This window comes from Mesoplodon densirostris, chromosome 6 (genome assembly GCF_025265405.1).
Source record: "Mesoplodon densirostris isolate mMesDen1 chromosome 6, mMesDen1 primary haplotype, whole genome shotgun sequence".
Taxonomy (NCBI): domain Eukaryota; kingdom Metazoa; phylum Chordata; class Mammalia; order Artiodactyla; family Ziphiidae; genus Mesoplodon; species Mesoplodon densirostris.
In genome coordinates, this window is record NC_082666.1 from 124,925,298 (window position 1) to 124,946,373 (window position 21,076).

General features: G+C 40.4%; 2 protein-coding genes across 3 annotated transcripts in view; one reads left to right on the forward strand and one right to left on the reverse strand.

Annotated features, from left to right (window-relative positions):
• Nucleotides 1–5,418, reverse strand: part of FBXO16 (F-box protein 16) — a 54,924-nt gene extending 49,506 nt beyond the window's left edge. For both annotated transcript variants that reach the window (XM_060101431.1, XM_060101430.1), the window contains exons 1-2: nt 5,346–5,418; nt 321–456 (exon numbers count right to left, since the gene is read on the reverse strand). In XM_060101431.1, coding sequence (XP_059957414.1) covers nt 321–419 — 99 coding nt within the window. In that variant the 5' untranslated portion in view covers nt 420–456; nt 5,346–5,418. The remainder of the gene's footprint in view (nt 1–320; nt 457–5,345) is intronic.
• Nucleotides 5,419–8,790: 3,372 nt separating this feature from the next.
• Nucleotides 8,791–21,076, forward strand: part of FZD3 (frizzled class receptor 3) — a 92,610-nt gene continuing 80,324 nt past the window's right edge. Inside the window, exons 1-2 of the mRNA XM_060101433.1 lie at nt 8,791–8,909; nt 18,216–18,744. Coding sequence (XP_059957416.1) covers nt 18,556–18,744 — 189 coding nt within the window. The 5' untranslated portion in view covers nt 8,791–8,909; nt 18,216–18,555. The remainder of the gene's footprint in view (nt 8,910–18,215; nt 18,745–21,076) is intronic.

The following is a 21,076-nucleotide window of genomic DNA, read 5'->3' on the forward strand; positions in this document are numbered from 1 at the left end:
TCCTCTTTCATTTCCGGTGGCTCTTGCAAAGAACCAGTGATAGAAGGGAAAAGGCATTTGGGGTGAGAGAGAGGAGGAGGGACAGTGGAGGAAAGAGCCAATCTAAGACCTTTCTTTCTAGGCAGGAGCTCTGTGTCTACTGCCAACCCTGGCCATGTAGCAAGCGTTCAGTTAAAGTTTCTGAAAAAGTCCTTCATTTTGTTTTTTCATCCATTACACAGTCCTAAACAATTAATGTTTATATTTTGATAACCAATATTTTAATACTTTTTTTTCTTTAAGGCGTGGACCCAACTGATAAAATAGTTCTTAACACTTACCCGGTTATTCAAAAGCTGATGGTTTAGGGGTGTCCAGCTACTCATCTTTGTCTGCATTTTGGGACCACCTATGTTTTTTGGAGGTGCAAATGCCATCATGAAATAACTGGATATTCTTCCATAAGAAAAAGTATACCTGTAGAAGAAATGAATCATATAATCTTCAGAATACTAAAAATACTAATACCATATAATCTTTTAGTACATTGGGACCAGGGATTGGGACGGATAACATTTATTGGGAACATTTTATATGTCAGGAACTTTTATGTTTGCTCAATTAAAACTCGTAACAGGGCTTCCCTGGTGGTGCAGTGGTTAAGAATCCGCCTGCCAATGCAGGGGACATGGGTTCAAGCCCTGGGCTGGGAAGATCCCACATGCCACAGAGCAACTAAGCCCATGTGCCACAACTACTAAGCCTGTGCTCCAGAGACCGTGAGCCACAACTACTGAAGCCTGCATGCCACAACTACTGAAGTCCACATCCCTAGAGCCCATGCTCCACAACAAGAGAAGCCACCACAATGAGAAGTCCGCACACCGCAACAAAGAGTGCTCCCGCTCGCCGCAACTAGAGAAAATCCGCGCACAGCAAGGAAGACCCAACGCAGCCAAAAACAAACAAACAAACAAACAAACAAACAAAAAACCTCATAGGAGTCTGGTGAGGTGGTGGGTTTTAGCTCATTTTACAGATGAAGAAAATGAGGCTCACTGAAATAACACTCTCTGCCCAAATTTATACAGACAGTAAGCGGAGAACTGGAAATCAGACCCAGGTCTATTTAACTCTGCTTGATTTTCATTGAACCATGGGGGGAAATCCAGAATCACTCCTAGCTAAGAACATACCATATCGGCCAGAAAGAAGAAGTATTTATAAAATCACAGTGCAATATAAAAACACTTCATCTTTGTCCCTTGTGACCTTCCTCCTCCCCTCTTATCTTTCTGACATCTAGGTAACTAGGGTTCTACCTTGATACCATATTTAAGAGGTAGAATGGTACAACAGACAAAGCCAAGACTTTGGATACAGACAGATTTGGGTTTAATGGGGGAAATGTGCTGTTTTTAGATGTCCAGTACTAAATATGTCTTCCTTCATTTGATTAAAGCACTCTAGTTTCCATTAGGAATTACTTTTCCCTCATTATTTAGAGTCTGCTGTGTTGGTTAATCAAGGTGGCCTCCCTCTCCCCAGTCATGAGACCAAGCTATGCCAGTTTACTTTTTTTGGGGGTGGGGTGGGGGGCTGTACCACTCAGCTTGTGGGATCTTAGTTCCCTGACCAGGGATTGAACCCAGGCCCACTGCAGTGAAAGAGCCAAGTCCTAATCACTGGACCTGCCAGGGAATTCCCCTAGGCCAGTTTACTGATGCTGGCTTATCCTTACCTTACAGCTGAGGTCGTCATTCAAAGTACCACAGGTGCTCTGACAGACTAATAAGCTCTTATTGCTGCCTCAACCTTCAGAAGCCCCTTGTCCTTTCTTACTCATTTTGTAAGCCAGCTGATACATTAAATCAATCTCCTCTTTAGCTTCCATTAGCTAGAATCTATTTCTGTTGTTTGCAGCCAAAACTTTTTACCTTATACAGTTTAGATCCTGGTTCTAAAACTTAGTAGCTGTGTAACTTTTTGCAAGTTATTTAATCCATCTCAGTTTCCTTATTTGTAAAATAAGGATGTGCATATCTACCCTCAACTGCTGTTGCAGAGGTTAGAGAAAAAAGGCTCAAGCAGAATGCCTGACAGATGAGTGGTCTTGATAAGTAGAATCCCTGCAGCCTTTCTTAGAACTTCCTGTCATTTACAGAGTGCCTCAAAGCCTGTCCTTTAGAAGGCCACAACAAAATATTTTAAGGTGAAAAATATTTAAAGCAGACTGATGGTATTTTCAGTATGTATCTTCAATGTTTCTGCTTATTTGTGCTTTTCGTCCTCTCTGTAGGTAGGTTTCATATCCAAGGAAGTGGTGCTGAGTGAGGGGGCTAGGACTTACTTGCCTGCCTGATCTCTGGGCTCCGAAAATTACAGCAACAAAAACTGGACAGCTCTTTAAAAAAAAATCACTAGTTTTTAGCTGATAGAGGATTCCCCAAATGCTAGATCTGAAATTTTGAGGCTCTCACTTGACATGTAATATTCTCTCTCAGGTTTAAGTTAGAGCTGAAGATAAAGCCAATGTTTTAAAATCTCAGGGTTTTAAACAGTAGACAGTATCTTCCTACAGTTTTTTGCTGTCATCACTCCACTGGCATAAGGGGGAATAAGGGGGCTCAGATCAGTCCTTATATTCTTAGCTCCAAACAGCTATGTTGCAAAAGGTGTAAGAAATGATTTCATTACAGTATTATGAATTGGCAGCTATAAAAGTACACGTGAGCAGGCAAATTGTAGGTACAAAGCATGGTCACTGAATCTAGATCTGCCCAGTTAAAAATCACATATTTCTTTTTTGTTATTGTTATTTATTCATGTTTGACCTTTCTTCTCTTTAAACCAATTGGTTTCTTCTTTGTTTTATTTTAAATTTTTATTTATTTATTTTGGCTGCTCTGTGCAGCTTGTGGTATCTTAGTTCCCCGACCAGGGATTAAACCCAGGCCCTCGCAGTGGTTAAGAATTCACCTACCAATGCAGGGGACACGGGTTCGATCCCTGGCCCGGGAAGATCCCACATGCCGTGGAGCAACTAAGCCCGTGCGCCACAACTACTGAGCCCACGTGCTGCAACTACTGAAGCCCGCGTGCCTAGAGCCAGTGCTCCACAACAAGAGAAGCCACTGCAATAAGAAGCCTGTGCACCACAATGAAGAGTAGCCCCCGCTCGCTGCAGCTAGAGAAAGCCCACACTCGGCAACAAAGACCCAATGCCACCATAAATAAATAAAATTTAAAAAAAATTCTATAAACCCAGGCCCTCGGCAGTGAAGGTGCAGAGCCCTAACCACTGGACTACCAGGGAATTCCTTAAACCGATTGTTTTCAATCTTTTTTTTTTCAGGGCCATAAAACTCTTTGAGAATATGATGAAAACTCCTGCTGTAAGCTGAGAAACTCTCTCTCTCTTTCCAGTTTGTGTAGGAAACAATCTGACTGATTCTAGGCACAATTTCTGATTAGGACAAAGTAGCTTTTCTAGGGCCTCCCCAGGGCCTTACACTGGTTGTTTTCTTTTTCCTGGGTCCTCAGAGCTAGAAATTATTTGAATTAGGCTTTCTTCAAATCAACTTGAGGAAAGTTTGGTTTTCAGGAGATGGGCTAGGCTGGGAGAAAGAGCCCTCTTGGTAATAGTCTTGCTGAAGCAGGCAAATGGAGGTGCCCTGCTCTGTCTTTTGTCATTATCTTTTTACAGTTTTTCCTCCTCTATCCATTCTAGAAGATGGGCACCGTGCATATTTGCATGCCCACACCAGTTCACAGTATAGACCATTCAGACACTTTTATACAACATACATAAAAATAACAAGACAAAGCAAGTTGTCTTCCCTCCTTCAACATACAAAGCTTGCTGTTGCTTTTTTATGACCTCTTTTCCCCTTAATGGCTGTCGTTGAATGCTCATCTTTAATTTTTCTTTGGATAAAAAGGAAGAAAAAGGGCTTATGGCCCTTGCCCCCAATGTGTGGTTCTAGTTCCTTGTGTAAAGGAAAAGGTAGGTCCTCTGGTAAAGTTCCAGTGGCCACGTACCTCCAATCCCATCTTCTAAGCCATTCTTCACACTGTCACCATTATTCAACTGCACTAAGGACCTTATTAGGCCTGTATTAGAGGAACAAAGATGAGAGTCTTGGCTATAATGGAGCTAAAAGTCTACTGCTAGAGAGGTTTCTTTTTTTGTTTCTTGTTTTTTTGCCAAATAAAAAAGGCATATATTTAAGGTATACAATGTGATGTTTTAATACATGTATACATTGTAAAATGCTTACCACAATCAAACTATTTAACATATCCATCACCTCCCATAGTTACCGTTTGTGTGTGTGTGTGTGTGATGAGAATACTTGAGATCTACTCGTTTAGCAAATTTCAAGCATACATTATTATTAACTATAGTCACAATGCTGTAGAGAGGGTCTCTAGAACTCATTCATTTTATAACCAGAGGTTTGCACCCTTTGATCAATATCTCCCCATTTCCCCACCCCCCAACCTTTGCTAATCACCACTCTCCTTGGGAGGTATTTTTAAAAAATACCTGTCATTTTTCAGCTCAAAAACCTTCAGAGGCTTGATAATGGCTACAGAATATCCAGGCTTCTTAGCATGCAAATCTAGGTCCACTATGAACTTACCTCCACTTACCTTTTCAGCCTCATCCTCCTTTCTCTCCCTTCATGCACTATCTGTCCAGACACACTGAACTTCAGATCAGAGAACATGGTACAAAACTGATGCTTCTTTGGTTATGTGGTTTTCTGACACTGCTCACCTGAATCCTAATTTCAGTAGTACATAATGCGTGCTCAATAAATATTTAAGTCAACTGAATGAATAAATACAACAGTGGAGGGGAGGCGGTTTAAGGATTAAAACCAGTGGAAGGGAAGGATAAAACTCAACATTAGGAACTGAGCACTGGGATTAAACTCAGGACGATCGGATTTTTATTTGGAGTTTACAGAGTGGAAGAGGATTGAGTTTCTATACTAACATACATCTCACCCATTGCACATTGCAGTATGATCAGAAGAGATCAGATATTATCAGGAAATTATCAGGAAAGAGGGTATGGTTAGACTTAAATATGAATTCATCTGATATTCAACTAGGTAGAAACAGAAAAACTATAATACCGTGCAAAGAGCTAGTGCTTGATAGGCATAGAAACAATTATTTGTTGGTTGTTCATTTCAGAAATATGAAGCATCTGTCACTTGAACTGCAGCTGAAACGGAGCAAAATGTAATTCCCGGGGGGCACTGCCAAGGTTTGTGAGAGACCCAGGAGGATCTGAGACCGGAGCTCTCAAACGAAAGTCTCCATCTTTTTCATGCACTGCCCACTGCTCTCACCTCTTTTGGTTCGTCTTTCTCTTCAAGCCTCTGGCGCTGGTGTTGCCATAGTTGCTGTTTCTTTGACTCTGTCTAGCCCCCACCCCTTCCAGTAGTCCAATCACCGCCTATAAATCTTTTCTCTGGCACCCAGGGTCTCTTAGGCAACAATGTGTGGTCTCTTGATTGGCCAGGAGATCCTGGAGGGCTGGCTCCAAAATTGGGTACACGGATAAAACGAAAAAGTGTGAGCGCCAAGAGGGCGGGAGGGACTGCAATCTCCCAACATAATGCTGGTACGAAGATGCAGCCGATCCTGAAATAAACAGCCTTAAAAGCCCTCATTTAAGACGTAAGTGTGTTCCATATCAGGCCAACCTACTGAGCATGCCCAGTTACATCGTTCTGGTCGCTCCAGGGTTCCAAAATGTCTCAACTCCATTTCTCCGGGTTTTAAGAGTGGCCAACAGGTAAAAGAAGGTTGGAGGGAAAAGAATTCTGGAGAGGTTTAGTGAAAGAATAGCACCTGCACACAGGAAGTGGAAGAACGTGGGAAAACTGCCCAACACATAAACTCGCAAATGCTTCAACATGACTTTTAATTTATTGGTTTAAAGAATTCAGGCCGACTGACAGATACACCAGGGAACCAGCAGATGGCATGCCTTAATAAGAATAGCTCCAAATTTGGGAAATTTTAGGATCGGTCTAATTTAATTAAATTTGTGGAGCATCCACCATGTAATGAGAGGCGGAGTGAGAATGCAAGGGTAAAAAAAGAAATCTAATGAGGAAGCCTGGAAAATGCAATGTAGAAATAACTACTGCAAGGACCACAGTGATAACTACTGTGATAGAACTATAAACATGTGTTAGAGAAAAACAAAACATTAAACGTTTCAGAACGGAGCCTCTCTGGTAAATGTAAAGCAGTTCTTATGGGCAGCAGCTAAACAACTTAAAAAAAAAAGACTTTCTCACTATCTAATATTTCCTAAAATAGATAAAAATGTACTCCTATGCAAACAAATGTAAACTCTATGTTTGCATCGTTTCATAGTTTTGAAATAGGCAGCATTTGTATATCTCCCATTTAAAAAGAAAATGAAAAGTGAAGCTCTTAGAGGTTGTTGCTTTCCGTGAGTTGACAAAGGATCCGTAAGTGGCCAAACTGAAATTAGAACCTAGGTTGTCTGAATTCCAGCTTAGTGGTTTTTCCGCATGATCAGGTTGTATGTAAAATGAATAAACAAAGCCTTTTTGCAGGGGCAGAGGCCTGGGGGAGGTAGGTAGGTGCAGTACTAAATTACCGTGTATTACCAGTTAACATGTATGGTTTCAAGACGGGTTCATCCAGAAAGAGACCAGTTTAAACGACATGCTGGGAGAGTGCTGTGTCTCTGTGAAGTTCCCGCTCATTAAAGATTTTCTACTGGTGGTTACAACATTGAATGAAAGAGAGATGGGTTTAAAGAGAGCGGAACACTTTATCCCTGTTAGAGCTGAATATTTTTATCCATGAAAATAAGGTCCCTTTCTTCGATCCTCTCAACCAGCACCCTCTAGACCTCTCCTCGATCAGCCCTTCATCAGTCTGACTGCTGATCCTCCAAGCCTGAACACCACCATTCACACTGCGTTCATGGTGAGCGCACTGGCTCAATATCCTTGATAATTCAACATTACTTTTCAATGAAACCTGTCAACATTTCAACCACAAAGAAAAGTTTAGAGACTTGCCTAAGAAACACCCTTGTCTCCCCACAGAGATTTTAAAAAATGTTAACATTTTGCTTCCTGTGTGTGATTAACAGTTGAAGCCCCTTTTGCATGCTTCTCAGATCTCATTCCCCACCCTGCTTGCCTAGAGGCAACCACTATCATAAAATTAGTGTGTAGCCCACTAGTCCACTTTTTATGCTTACTGTATATACATGGTTGACCTCATAAACAATATGGCGGTTTTAGAGAGCTATCATAATTTACTTATCTTGTAGTTTGGTTTTTCCACTCAATGTTCTATTTCTGAGATGTGATCATGTTGATACATTCAGTGATAATTTCTACATCATTCCCAGCTCCCGGTGTGAACCAAGATATGTTCTATGCCTGACAGCTCCAATGTGTCCGTGTGTCAACTGCATAAAGAATGTGCTAGCGGCACATCTCCAGAAGATCTGCAGGTACAAGGGATCTGGAAGTACATGAAGCAGGTCCACACAGATTTTCACAAACGCTCTTAGCTGCTTCACTCACCCTCAGTAGAGGCATTGTGTCCACAGGACACAATGACTTGCTAAGAATCAGCCTAAGGATCAATACTACTTTCTTTTTTTTTTTTTTTAATGTTACTGCACGAGTAGCTATTTTTTTTAACGAAATTGAAAATGTCTCTTCAGATCTCTTTTATGATGCGCTTTCCCATAGCTCATCTTCTGACGTTCAACTGTATTTATGGCTGTCTCAGCTCAACATTTATTTATCATTTAGGGAACACCTTTAAAAAGATGTTAAAATATACGAACCAAAATTTACCATCTTAACCAAGTGTACAGTTATGTTAAGTACGTTCCTATTGTGCGACAATATCAAAATATTAAGTCCTGTGTGCTACCACAGATCAAAATGATGCCTGTGAAGTCTAGGTTGAAAACGGACGAAAAGGAAGAGAAAGGTAGGTAAAATAATGTAGGCAAAAAGAGGAACAGTTTTGGCTTGAAATGAATCCAAACTCAGCCATTAAAACTCTGTGTGACTTTGGGTAATTCATTTAACCTTTCTGGACCGTTCTTTTCCGCGACTGAAAAATGAGAGGTTGGGTTTAGATGACTTCTAAGAAATCTTTCAGTTCTAAAATTACTTATGTAGAAAAAGCGAGGAGAAACGTTTCCTAAGGAGCAAAAGATGGGGGAATGCCACCAATCATCCACAAGCTCCACCTGCCCACTAAGGTGCTGGTAAAGAAGATATAAACTGTTCATGGGCAGGTATCCTGTCTGCTCTGTTGTTTCAGCCTGGAGCTCTGCAACAGGCCAGTTGACTACCTCCACCTGAACCCAGTGCCACCCTAAGCAGCTGGTGACCCCCCCCTCTTAACCATCCCCAATTCCCGGGTCCCCGGGGGCACACTGGTTCTAAAAACAGGTCCTGGTAGTCTCGCAATACTAGCATCCCAGGCTTGAGCGATGAGAGTCGCCGCGCTGTCTCAGCAGGGAAAAGAGGGATGGCTTTGCAAAGGGGTTTATTTAAGAAAAACGCTTCTAGAGCTTGGAACGACTCCGCGGGGGATAGGAGGCGCCAGGCATCACCCGCTGCTCGAAGCCGGGAAAAACGAGGCGAGCGGAGCGGGTATCGGGCAGCTGGGCTCAAAAATGGGAACGCTCGGCTGCGCGTGCGCAGCGCGCCTGCGCCGTGCGTGCGCGCGCGCGGTCGCTCCGCTGGCCGCGCGCCCCGGCGCTCGCGAAAGCTCGCGGTCGCTCTTGAGGCGCGCGCCGGCGGTCCTCCTTCGCTCCGTTTATCTGAGGGACCCGCGGCCACCCACGGCCGGCGCCACAGCCCCCCAGGAGCCCGGTCCCGAGGTGTGAGGTGAGCCCCGGAGCGTGCGGCTCCCCCGTCCGGCTCAGCGGGAAGCGGGCTCGGGGAGTGTGGGGACTGAGGAGGTGCCGCCGCGGCTGCCCGCTCCTCTGTCTAACCCTATGCCGAGGAGCCAGCAGCAGCCCCGGCAGCTCCTCCTCAGGGATCGTTATTCTCGTCGCGGCCAAAACAAAAGCCTTGGGTGCCGGGCTGTGGCGGGGTGTCTCGGGGCTTCTCGGGGTGGGCGGCGGGCCGGCGGGGCGCGGGGGAGCGGGGTTTGGGGCTGGGGGTTGAGGCGGACAGATGCCCGCGGACAGGATTAACCCTCTCGGTCCCGAGCTCGCGCCGGGCAACCTGTGCGAGTGTGGCCCGCGTTCCCTCCGCGCCGACCCCGGCCCAGCCCTTCGCCTCAGTGGGCGCCGCGGCGCTCCGGGGCCGCCCGGGGCGTGGGTGGAGGACGCGGCCGCCGGCGGGGAGGACAATGCACCGAGGGCTGCGCGTCGGGGCGCGGGGGTCCGCCCGAGACCCGCGTCGAGGCTTCCCCGGGCCCGGGCGGCGTCTCAGCATCTGACCGGCCTCTTGTTTCCAGTCCTAAAAGTTGTTCCCTCCCCGCCCTCCCGTCAGTTCGCAAAGTCTGCTGCTCCCCCCCGCCCTGAGGCTTCCCCGCTGCCCGCTTTGATGCTCCGTGTGTTTGCCCTGGGGTACCGCGGGGCAGTGCATCCATAGCCTCCGAAATAAAGCTGCTGTTAAAATATTTCAAGACGTTTTAGCAGCTTCCTAGAGGCTTTTGAAGAGTTAGGTGCCTCCTCAATAAGAGAAAGACGGCTGCTTCTTTTTTTTCCTTTTCTTTCTTTCTTCCTTTTTTTTTTTTTTTTTTAAAGAACAAAAGCACATGCCACTAATTCAGGCATAGGAGTCAACTTAAAGTTGCAAAATATCTGCTGTAGGAAAGAGGTCCGGTTTTTGGCCCAGAATTAAAATGAAAATTTGAATTTTGGTTCCCTTCTAAATTTAAAAGGATGGAGCAGCAGAACAGGGTAGCAGCTATGGACACGAGTAACTGCTATATAAAAACAGCCAAACAAGATCTTATTTTATAGAAGTAGTTCTCATAGACCCGTCATGTTTATTTACAGGAATTGGGTTACTTGGCAAAGCCAGTACCGCAAGAGCAAGGAAACAAAGACCTGACGTTGGGGATGTTACCTCCCTCTTTAGCCTTCTTTTAGCCTTTAGCGGTGTGCTGACAGTCAAAGGAACAGATAAATCAGTAGTTTTGTTATTAAGAAGCATTTACTCCTCAAGATAATGCTTTCCATCCGTACTTTTAAGCAAATCAATACCATCTTTTTCCTCCAGGGGAAAAAAAAAAAGCATTTGCTTGAACTACCTACCAAACCACAACATAGAGGTAATAAGACAGGAAAGTGGTGTAAAAGCTTAAGGGGGCAGGCTTGCAAGGATAGAGCTGAAGATAAAAGATAATTGAGATGCAGCCCTTCTCTCACTGGGTTGCCTTTTATTTAGTGCAATAACACGTTCCTCCTCTAACCCCCAGGGGCTTTGAAGCTATCAGGAAAATAAGAAGGTAATTAGGAAAGGCTACCATCCTACCTTCTCTTTCCTCCTACTTTTATTTTATTTTTTTCTCATCCACTAATATTCTCTGCCTCCACATCTCTCTTGAATCTACCAGTGTCCCATTAATAAAAGCAGAAAGGACTGTAGGCTCTTTCATTCCTTTTTTCATCTTAGCTACTACATTCCTCTGAGCTTTATTCTGTGCTTTGAACATTTAGGTGGCTTTTTCTTGAGAGTCCCATAATTGAGATATTTGAAGTAGGGAGGGTTGAGGGGAATATAATAGTAAAGTGCACATTCTTTCTTTGTATAGTACAATGTGAAAGCTTCATCATTGGGCAAAGAGAGGGGAGTTTTTAACTCACAGTAAGTCCTGTTTCCCACTTGACAGGAAAAAATGTCTCTCCCCAACTTAAATTTCATATTTGTTTGTAAAACTATGAGATTTTATACTGAAAACTTATTCTGAGCATATTAGTTTGTTGATGTTAGGGTTCTGTGGACTTTATTTTCTTTAAGAACCAGGTGGTAGGAAACAGTTCTTACCACATCTTTACCTTCTTCGCAGGGGAGAGCAGTGTTGGCCTCAGGTTTGTTTTTTTTTTTAACCCCTAAAACTCTAGAATTAGGGCCGCTTAAAGCTGCAGCTGCCCACTAAAGAGCAACGGTGCAAATGAAAAGCAAGACTTTGAAATATGTACGAGAGATTGTTCAGTGTAGGTTTGCGAAAAGATGTGTAGCAGGGTCTTGAGGAAAGAAAGGAAGGTTTTTAATAGTGGCATTTCCATAAGGCTAGGAATAAATGTTTGAAGAGTAACAACTCTTCATTGGCTAGGAAGCAGTTTTAACTGACTATTGCATCAAAAATGATGGATCTCTCTTTGAATTCCAGTTTGTTTTACTGAGAACTAGCGACAGGTTTGGTGGATCCAAGGAATGCACTGCAAATGAAGGTTGAGATAAATATAACTAGGCTAGTCGGCTTAAAAAAAAATCCTGGTCCCCAAATTTTATCTCACTGAACTAATTTTATAGTCAAAGCATACAACCATGCTAAAGGGAAAAAAAAATCAGGGGCTTGATATTAGACCATTTTCCAAACAAATTTTAATTGAAAAGGGAAGCCAAGCTGGAATGTCACCTGATTTTTTTTTTTTTTTTTAGTCCAGAATCTGGCCATGTTTTAACTTTCCAGTTTTGTTTTTAGATTCATGTTACAAGATTTTCTGCTTTCTCTAGTCTTAAAAGTAATGTATAATTTGTAAAATGGACTGGATTTTGATGCCTACCATTCATTTTAATTTTGAACTTAGATGTATTTGTTTTTCCTGTGTTTGTTTTTCTTTCTAAGCCCTATCACTCAGCACACTGGAAGATTAGATTATCCATTGTAATCAGCAGATGACAAGATGAACTTTAAAAATTACAGAGATGAAGTAAGAAGGAGATATTCTGAGATTAATAGGAATCTAGGACCTATGAATTAAATATGGAGCTGTATAAATTTTATTTTTGCAACCAGGAAACAGTATTCGAGAGTGAATTTATTTTTTAAGTAATAAGATATGGAAAACAAAAGGCCAAAAACCACATGGGTTTTAGGAAAAGGGACCTAACACTTAGAGCAGTGAGTATGCTCTGAATGTATATTTTGCTCTCCAGCAAGACAGTAATTTACTTGAGAGATGAAACTCTTTAGAAGTAGTCATTGCTAATCCTTGTAATGCATTCTTGGAAAACTCCTCTGAAAGAAGACAAGGAATATTTCTCCTGTTCCCATTGTAGCCACTGTGTTTGAGGCAACCTTTAGATGGTATTTTTGAATTGGAAATGCAAAATGTTATCTACATTTATAGAGTGTCAAGAAAATTAAATGTAAACTGAGAATGATGAACCAGCTCACTTTCTGTACAGACAGTGTGAATTGGAATAGAATTGCTGAACATAATCTTCTGTTGCAGAACCCTCTTGACAAGCCCTCAGGGCCCACTGTTGTCATTGTTTCTTCTGGGATTCAGCCTGCTTTCCTCTTCACAGTTGCCATTTCCTGCTTTTCCCACTTGAGTTCTCTGGGTCTGGCTTTGTAGCCAGCCTGGGAAGACAGTCTTCCAAGATTGCATCCCCTTTATTGCTGTTCTTCAGGACAAATACTCAACTTATTTTAAGGGCTTTTACTTTCTATCATCAAAAGAAAACTGGTAGGGCTTCCCTGGTGGCGCAGTGGTTGAGAGTCCGCCTGCTGATGCAGGGGACACGGGTTTGTGCCCCGGTCTAGGAGGATCCCACATGCCGCGGAGCGGCTGGGCCCGTGAGCCATGGCCGCTGGGCCTGCGCATCCGGAGCCTGTGCTCTGCAACGGGAGAGGCCACAGCAGTGAGAGGCCTGCGTACCGCAAAAAAAAAAAAAAGAAAAAAGAAAACTGGTAAATTGGGTAATACCAGATTCCTGATGTTACACATTGATAAAGATTAAAGTGTATGTTTAAATGTATCTATTCCTTTTTGTTTTGTGATGAAATGATAATCAAGTAGCTTAATCTTAAATCAGTTTTCCATGTTATATTGCTCTGTAGAGAAGTGAATGTGCCTCTTTTCTCAGGGTTAGGGCATGAACAACTGTTGCCATATTGCTCACTTTTTACTGGGCCCTGCTTCCTGAGGCTGTTCACTCCAGTTATGTTAATCCAGCAGTTCCCTTTTTATTCAGCGGAGATTCTGCAGATTCTTATAGTAAAAAAATATAATATCAGTAAGAATGCCAGAGGGCTTTTAACCTTTACTTAATGAGTTGCTATATTTTGGCAGTATCTCTTGGGGTCCCGAATCTTCTCTGTGTCCTGCTGTCTAGAACTTCAACTTACAGCTTTTCCAAGGATGATTCTACCTTAGGAAAAATGACTGTTGCTACCCATACTCACATGACCCTGATTAGAAGCAGATACTTCATTATGTTATTTAAAAGCAGTTTAGAATACATATCAAAAGTTTTTTTAAAACTGTGTATAACAGCATTTGATTCAGCTGATAAATGATATGATTTTTTTCAATATTGAAAATCAGTTTTTGATTCATACTATGTTGATCATCAGTTTTTTTGCTTTTCTTACTACCTACAGTAGGACAGTTTTGTGTTCCTTGGCTTGTTGCTTAGTTAGCAGCCAATAAATCAGTGATTCAGCTAGTATTCTTGTCAGCCAGTCAGCACACATTTATAGATTTAGCAGAGTTAAATTATTCCATACACAAATAATATATGACAGATTTTTAAATAAAATTTTAGCATTTATAATATTTTATTTATTAATTTTTTGTTTTTGTTTTTTGGCCACAAGGCATGCGAGATCTTAGTTCCCCAACCAGGGATGGAACCCTGTGCCCCCTGCAGTGGAAGCGCGGACTCCCAACCACTGGACTGCCAGGGAATTCCCTATATTTTATTTTTAAACAACTGAAATAGTTTTATTCTGTTCTGTGTATGTATCTTTTTGACAAAAGTGAGATATATATATATATATATGCTGTTTTGCAAACCATTTTTAAATTTTATTTTTTACTTATTGTTACTGTCTTACCATGTCAACATATACAGATCCTGCTCATCATTTTTAGTGAATATGTCATGTATTGGTTGTACCATAGTTTAACCAGTTACTTATTGGTAGACTTATATGTTGCCTCTGGTTTTTATTTTATAAACAATGTTGCACTAACATTTTGGTTATACATCATGTGTACTTGTGTTTACTTTTTTTTAAAATTTATTTTTGGCTGCATGGGTCTTTGTTGCTGTGTGCGGGCTTTCTCTAGTTGTGGCGAGCGAGGGCTGCTCTTTGTTGCGGTGCACGGGCTTCTCATTGTGGTGGCTTCTCTTGTTGCGGAGCACAGGCTCTAGGGCGCGCAGGCTCAGTAGTTGTGGTGCACGGGCTTAGTTGCTCTGCAGCATGTGGGTTTTTCCCAGACCAGGGATCAAACCCGTGTCCCCTGCACTGGCAGGCAGATTCTTAACCACTGCGCCACCAGGGAAGTCCCTGTGTTTACTCTCTTAGAATAAATTATAGAATAGGTTTGCTGGATCAGGTTGTACACATTTTAAGGGCTTTTGATGTACGTAGCTGTTTTTTTTGAAATACCAACTAGTTTACATTCCCACCAGTAGTATTTGAAAGTGGAGAATTCCCTGGCAGTCCAGAGGTTAGGCACTTTCACTACCATGGCCTGGACTCAATCCCTGGTGGGAGAACTAAGATCCCGTAAGCCACACGGCCAAAAAAAAAAAACCCATAGTATTTTAAAGTGTTGGAATGTTGAAAATATTCTTTTCCCTGCACCCTCTCCTATACTGTGTTCTGTTATTTTTATTTTGCCTATCTGATTGGCAAAAATGTTATATATCATGTTCACATGTTTTTAGTAGTAAAGTTGAATATCTTTTCATGTGTTTGTTGGCTATTTGTATTTCTTTTGTAAATTTATGTCTTTTTCCCATTTTTCTATTAAAGTATTCTTTACCTGCTTTTTAAAAAATTCATTTTATGTATTACTTTTGCTAAGCACACAATTACGTACAAATATTCTATACTCTTAAATTACTCTATTTTAGGATAGCATTTCTCAAAATATGACTTACAGATCACCTGTAACAGAACCTGAGATAATCATTAGAATGCATATCATTTTCCAGAGGTTCAGATTTCTTAGACTTATGGGGGAATCTATGAATCTGCTACACATTAAGATTAGGGCACCTCTGATTTGGGGGAAATTAAATTCTTTAAGATTTTTACTATTCCTATTTTTCTTTTTGTCTCACGGCATTCCACTGTTTTTTTTCTTATTTATTTTAATAATCATAAACTACTCGTGATGTATTAAGATTATACCCCAGCCTAACATAATAGTTTTACAAAAATGTTTTGATATGTGGAAATTTTTTTTTTTTAATTTTTTGGCTGCGTTGGGCCTTTGTTGCTGTGCGCGGGCTTTCTCTGGTTGTGGCGAGCAGGGGCTACTCTGTTGCGGTGCACAGGCTTCTCATTGTGGTGGCTTCTCTTATTGCAGAGCACGGGCTCTAGGCGCATGGGTTTCAGTAGTTGCAGCATGTGGGCTCAGTAGTTGGGGCACGCAGGCCCTAGAGTGCAGGCTCAGTAGTTGTGGTGCACGGGATTAGTTGCTCCGTGGCATGTAGAATCTTTTTGGACCAGGGATCAAACCTGGTGTCCCCTGCATTGGCGGGCAGATTCTTAACCACTGTGCCACCAGGGAAGTCCTGATATATGGAAATTTGAATGTCATAGTACATAAAGGAAAGCACTTTTGTAAGGTGGTGGGGAGCCTTGCTTGTAAATGAGGCAAAAGGAATAATTGAGAGAAAAACAGGTAAATAGAGTAGGCAGAAGTATAAGGGGGTTTCTCATCTAGTTTCAAAAACCCAGTGAGCTATTGCTTAGTTTCTTCCTCAAGTTTTATGTGGTAGTCTTCTTTGAACCATATACTTGAAACCCATACTGCTTGAAAAATAGATTAGTCTAAATGAAATTTTTGAAATTCTTATTGTTTTATATACATATTCAGTAGGGAGCAATGTTCCCTTTAACTTTTTTTTTTTTTTTTTTTTTTTTTGCGGTACACGGGCCTCTCACTGTTGCGGCCTCTCCCGTTGCAGAGCACAGGGTCCGGATGCACAGGCTTTGGATGCACAGGCTCAGCGGCCATGGCTCACGGGCCCAGCCACTCCGCGGCATGTGGGATCTTCCCGGACCGGGGCACGAACCCGTGTCCCCTGCATCGGCAGGCAGACTCTCAACCACTGCACCACCAGGGGAGCCGCCCTTTAACTTTCTTTAGCTGCAAGCAGATGAACATGCTGCATAAGCAGCAAACTACAAAGATGGAACTTATATGGATGTTTTAATACTGTAACCAAATAAAGCTTTCAGTGGTTATTTGACACATTTAATGATATGCATAATTGTTACTGTGCTGCATGGTAATTAAGCTTAAATATAAATGGCTGTGTTTATTATCAGTTTTCTACAGCCAGACATCACATTTTGGGGACCAGCTTGAAGGAGGAAAAAATATGGCAGGCCAAGAAGCTTTTGCAAATATTTCTGGTTTAGAGATTTCATTCAGTATTAGAGAGATTAGATGTTTGGGGACGGGATTGCTCGTATCTTTAGTGTTCCTAGTTCTGGAGGCCACAGGCTTTCCTTTTCCCTTCCACTGCTCAAGACCAAATACTAGGGGGAGAAATTGGGAATATTCAGCCATTGCTTTACGTTCTCCAAATAGTTTTTTCTGCCTAGTAATGAAAGCTTGGGATGCAGAGGTCTCAGTCATTGATAGTCAGTGCACAGAGGACAGTTTCCTTCCCTGCTTAAGCCAACCCAGTTCCAGGTCTCAAGGTCTAAGCTGTCACGGGCCCTAGTATATATTTAAGTTGTCTGTTAACCCGGGCCTCTGAGAATTTCTGAACCTGTCTTTTTCATGTTTTCCCAATCTAGGCTGTCTACCGCAAACAGGAATATCTAATATCTATGAAACAAAATGAAATAAAAGCAAATTTAACATCATTATGAAACCAAATGAAAGTATGATAGCTTAGAATATGCTTTTTTCCTGCCAGACGTGCCTTCCACTCCACCTATACGCTTCCAGCCCCCAATGAGATGCATATTTTTGCCCCTGGAAAAGTGGTGTCAAGTCAATGATTCTAAAACTTGGAAGAAACTATAACTGGGAATCATTCCTATTCCTGCTGTAACTTTCTAGGGATGATTTCTAGTCTCTGCAACTTGGCTGTGTGTAATGAAGCATTTGTTGGTCAAATGTTTCTACATCTATGGTACTAAATTTTTGTACTGTCTAAAAGGATGAAGTAATGTTGGGAAAATGTCCTGATACTACTTTTAGAGTCTTCTATTTGCCAGTTCAGTATTGGTTGATAGTAGTCTTTGTATCAGCTGTTATTCAGCAATAAAACTACCTAATGTTTGATGTTGCTTTACCTTTTATAGAGTACTTTTACATGCATTACTTCATAATTCACTCATAAATCACCTTTGTTGGGGACGTGCTATTTTCAGGAAGGAAAGTTCTGAGTTCAGAGAAGTTAAGTGACTCAAAGAGCTATAAAGAGGCTTGAATCCATATCTTTCTATTTATTTATATTTTACATCTTTCACAGATACCATCTGCCAAATCATTTAATGTAAAAACTGCACTATTAATGATTAAAACACATATAATAAAATTTAAATTAAGTAACTTAGGTTGTAAGTGTGGCAGATATTTAAATAAAGTTTAGGACAACAGCATACAGATTTTTCAAAATGGATAAAATGTCTTGTGACAAATGAATAATTGCCATCATAGATGGGAAATTAAATGATATGTTGTATAGGCAACTGAGGGAAGAAAATTTGCCTTTGAGTGCTGTTTATGTATTATGTCAGTATATCTATACCATAAATGATAAAGTAGAAAAACTATACTATATCCTTATTAAATACCCATGTATTTTATCTATTAAGTCAGTATTATATCTCTCATCAAAGATTTTTTTTTTAATTTTTCTTTCTGGTCGTTCATTGTTAGTGTATAGAAACGCAACTGATTTTTGTATACTGATTTTGTATCCTGCAACTTTACTGAGCTAATCAAAGATTTTAATATCAAGTCCATAATATTTTGAGAGGAAATGACTAATTTCTCCCATTTTAAAAAAATTTCTTTTCAGATATTTCAGTCAAGGGAAGAAATAGCTCTTCTCCTAAGATGGAATCTGTTGTTTGGGAATGTGGTTGATCAACTTGATCTGTTGGCCAAGTGGTGCCCTATGTAATAAAATGAAAAGAAGAGGCAAGATGATGTCATTTTCCCATATTGTGAAACCAAAAACAAATGCCTTTTGTGAGACCAAGTTAACGAACCTCTGACGGTGCAAAGAGTATTTCTGTTTGAAGAACTTAACAGAAAGATAGAAGAAATACTTTCAAGCTGAGACCTGCAAGTGTATAAAGATCTAAAATACATATTGAGTAGGCCTGATCATCTGAGTCTCATTCAGTCGAGGAAGCATGGCTATGAGCTGGATCGTCTTCCTTCTGTGGCCCTTGACTATGTTTGTGGGGCATATAGATGGGCACAGTTTGTTTTCTTGTGAACCTATTACCTTGAGGATGTGCCAAGATTTGCCTTATAATACTACCTTCATGCCTAATCTTCTGAATCATTATGACCAACAGACAGCAGCTTTAGCAATGGAGGTAAGACTTAATCTATTATCTAACATGTCGTAGAAAATGATTCTTGTATTGCCCTGTTAAACCAATCTAATGAATGTGTCTGATAGACAACAGGAAAATATTGTTGTTTTCAACTACATCTCGTACATTAAAAAGTTATGTATTTAGGTTCAAACTCTAATGGATTGAAGATTTCATGTTTGGGGAATGTTACTCATCTTAGTTTTCAGACATTATTCTTCTATAAAGAAATTTGAAACACTGGAACTTGGGAGATAATAGCCATTCAGAAGTTTAAAATTGTCCAAGTTATGATATGATTACATCTTTTCTGTTTTTGATAATAAAACTTCAAAGAACAGACTATACTAATAGTACTCATAATTCAGTTACTAAATATTGAAGGTAACATGACTTTGAAAATGGGTTCTTTTGTTCAGCCTTAAGGCTGGTGGTTTACAGTATGAATTTTCTTAAATACTTAAAATGATTTCCTGGTCTTACCGTGCCCCTCTGCATGTGGGATCTTAGTTCCCCAACCAGGGATTAAACCCGTGTCCCCTGCATTGGAAGGCGGATTCTTAACCACTGGACCGACCACCAGGGAAGTCCCTCCCCGTAACTTTTTATTATGGAAAATTTCAGTTATATATTGATAGAAATGTATGGAGTGATATAATGAGCACCATATATCCATCATCCAGCTTCAAAAATTATCAACACATAGCTAGTCTTGTTTCATTTATGACTGCACACCCACCTGGGTTACTTTAAAGCAAATCCCAAACACCATAATTTCATCCATAAATATTTCCATATATACCTCTGTAAAGTAAGGACTCTTTCAAAATATGTAAACATCACACCTGTATCATCAAATATACAATTAATGTTTAAATTACTCTTAGAATTTCACAGTTTTTTTTTATAGTTGACTTTTCAAATCAGAGTTCACGCAGTGCGTTCAGTTGGTGTCTCAGTTTATAGTTTCTCCTTCCCTTACCCCTCTCCCTTTTTTCTTGTAGTATGTTTGCCCTATTTCTCATAGTTTTTATTTTGCAGATTGCATCCCTGTGATGTTATTTACCATGTTCCTCTGTCTCTGTTTTTGTTTTGAAAGAATACTTCGTAGGCACATGTCTGCTTGTTACTCCTTGTAATTTTAGCAGCCATCGATTATTTCTTAGGTCAATAATTTTATTTGGGGTTTGCAAAATGGTGATATTCTAGTTCTGTCATTCTTCATTTCTCAGCCAGACTACTTTATAAACAGAAACTTCCTCTTTTTGACTATTGGACTATTAAGTTACTCTTGTGTTCAGTTTTTATAAGAAAGACAGGATAAATACTTGATTGTTTTCCTTTGTTTATTAGTTTTTAGAATAATAAGTTGATTCACAAGAATCTTTCAAAAGTGACTAATGAGGTCTTTTTTTTCTTTTGAAGTATCATTATGAACTCATGGATTTTTACCATATTTGATGTGTTTCAGTCCATTGCAGTTATTATTTTATTAGGGCTCAAATTGTTCTGTCTTTGGTAGTGGGAGCCGCTTCAAGGTAGCTCCTAAGTCTATTTGAGACTACCCTAGTGGTTTCTAATAGCTTCCTTGCTTTCTGGTATGATCCAAGCTCATTTCATAAAATTCTGCCTTAGACCTTGAATTATCAGTTTTTTTAGGGAGCACTGGTTCCTTTTAGTTGGAAAGGATTTTCATGGACTGCTATCTAGGTGTTACATTTATTGATACTAGGTTAGTCATTTTTAGGCCTTTTCATAGACAGAGCTAGGAAATACATTTTTAAAAAGAAAGTACATCATGAGTTTATACTGATACTTGCAATTAAATTATATTGCAGAGTTTTTACTTAACAGTTTAAAATTTTATTTTTGTTTCTTCTCTTATACTGAAACCTTATTATATAAAGACATTATATAATTTCAGAATAATAGCAATATTATTACTAACAATGTAATTACTGAAAGCAGTTTTAGATTTCTTTCTACTTCTTTTAGTCCTTAGGGATGTATTTCATCAAAGATGTACAGTCAAATTACTGTGTTTTAAGTTACTTAAGTACTTCTCTGTTTGGTTTAATTCAATACACAATTTAGGTTTGTGTTTCATTTTGATTTTAAAGAATGACTTAAAAAATTTTTTTTGCTTAAGTTTGTTTTATAATTATGTTTCAGAACTTTATATATAGGACAAGGTACAATCAGAGAAGTCTAGTTTCAGGCCCTCTCCCCTCTACCTTATTCTTTCCTTCCCTAGGGGGTAGTCTTTTTTTTTAAGTTTTTTTGTTTATCCTTCCATTAAAAATTATAAATATAATATAACAATTATATAAAA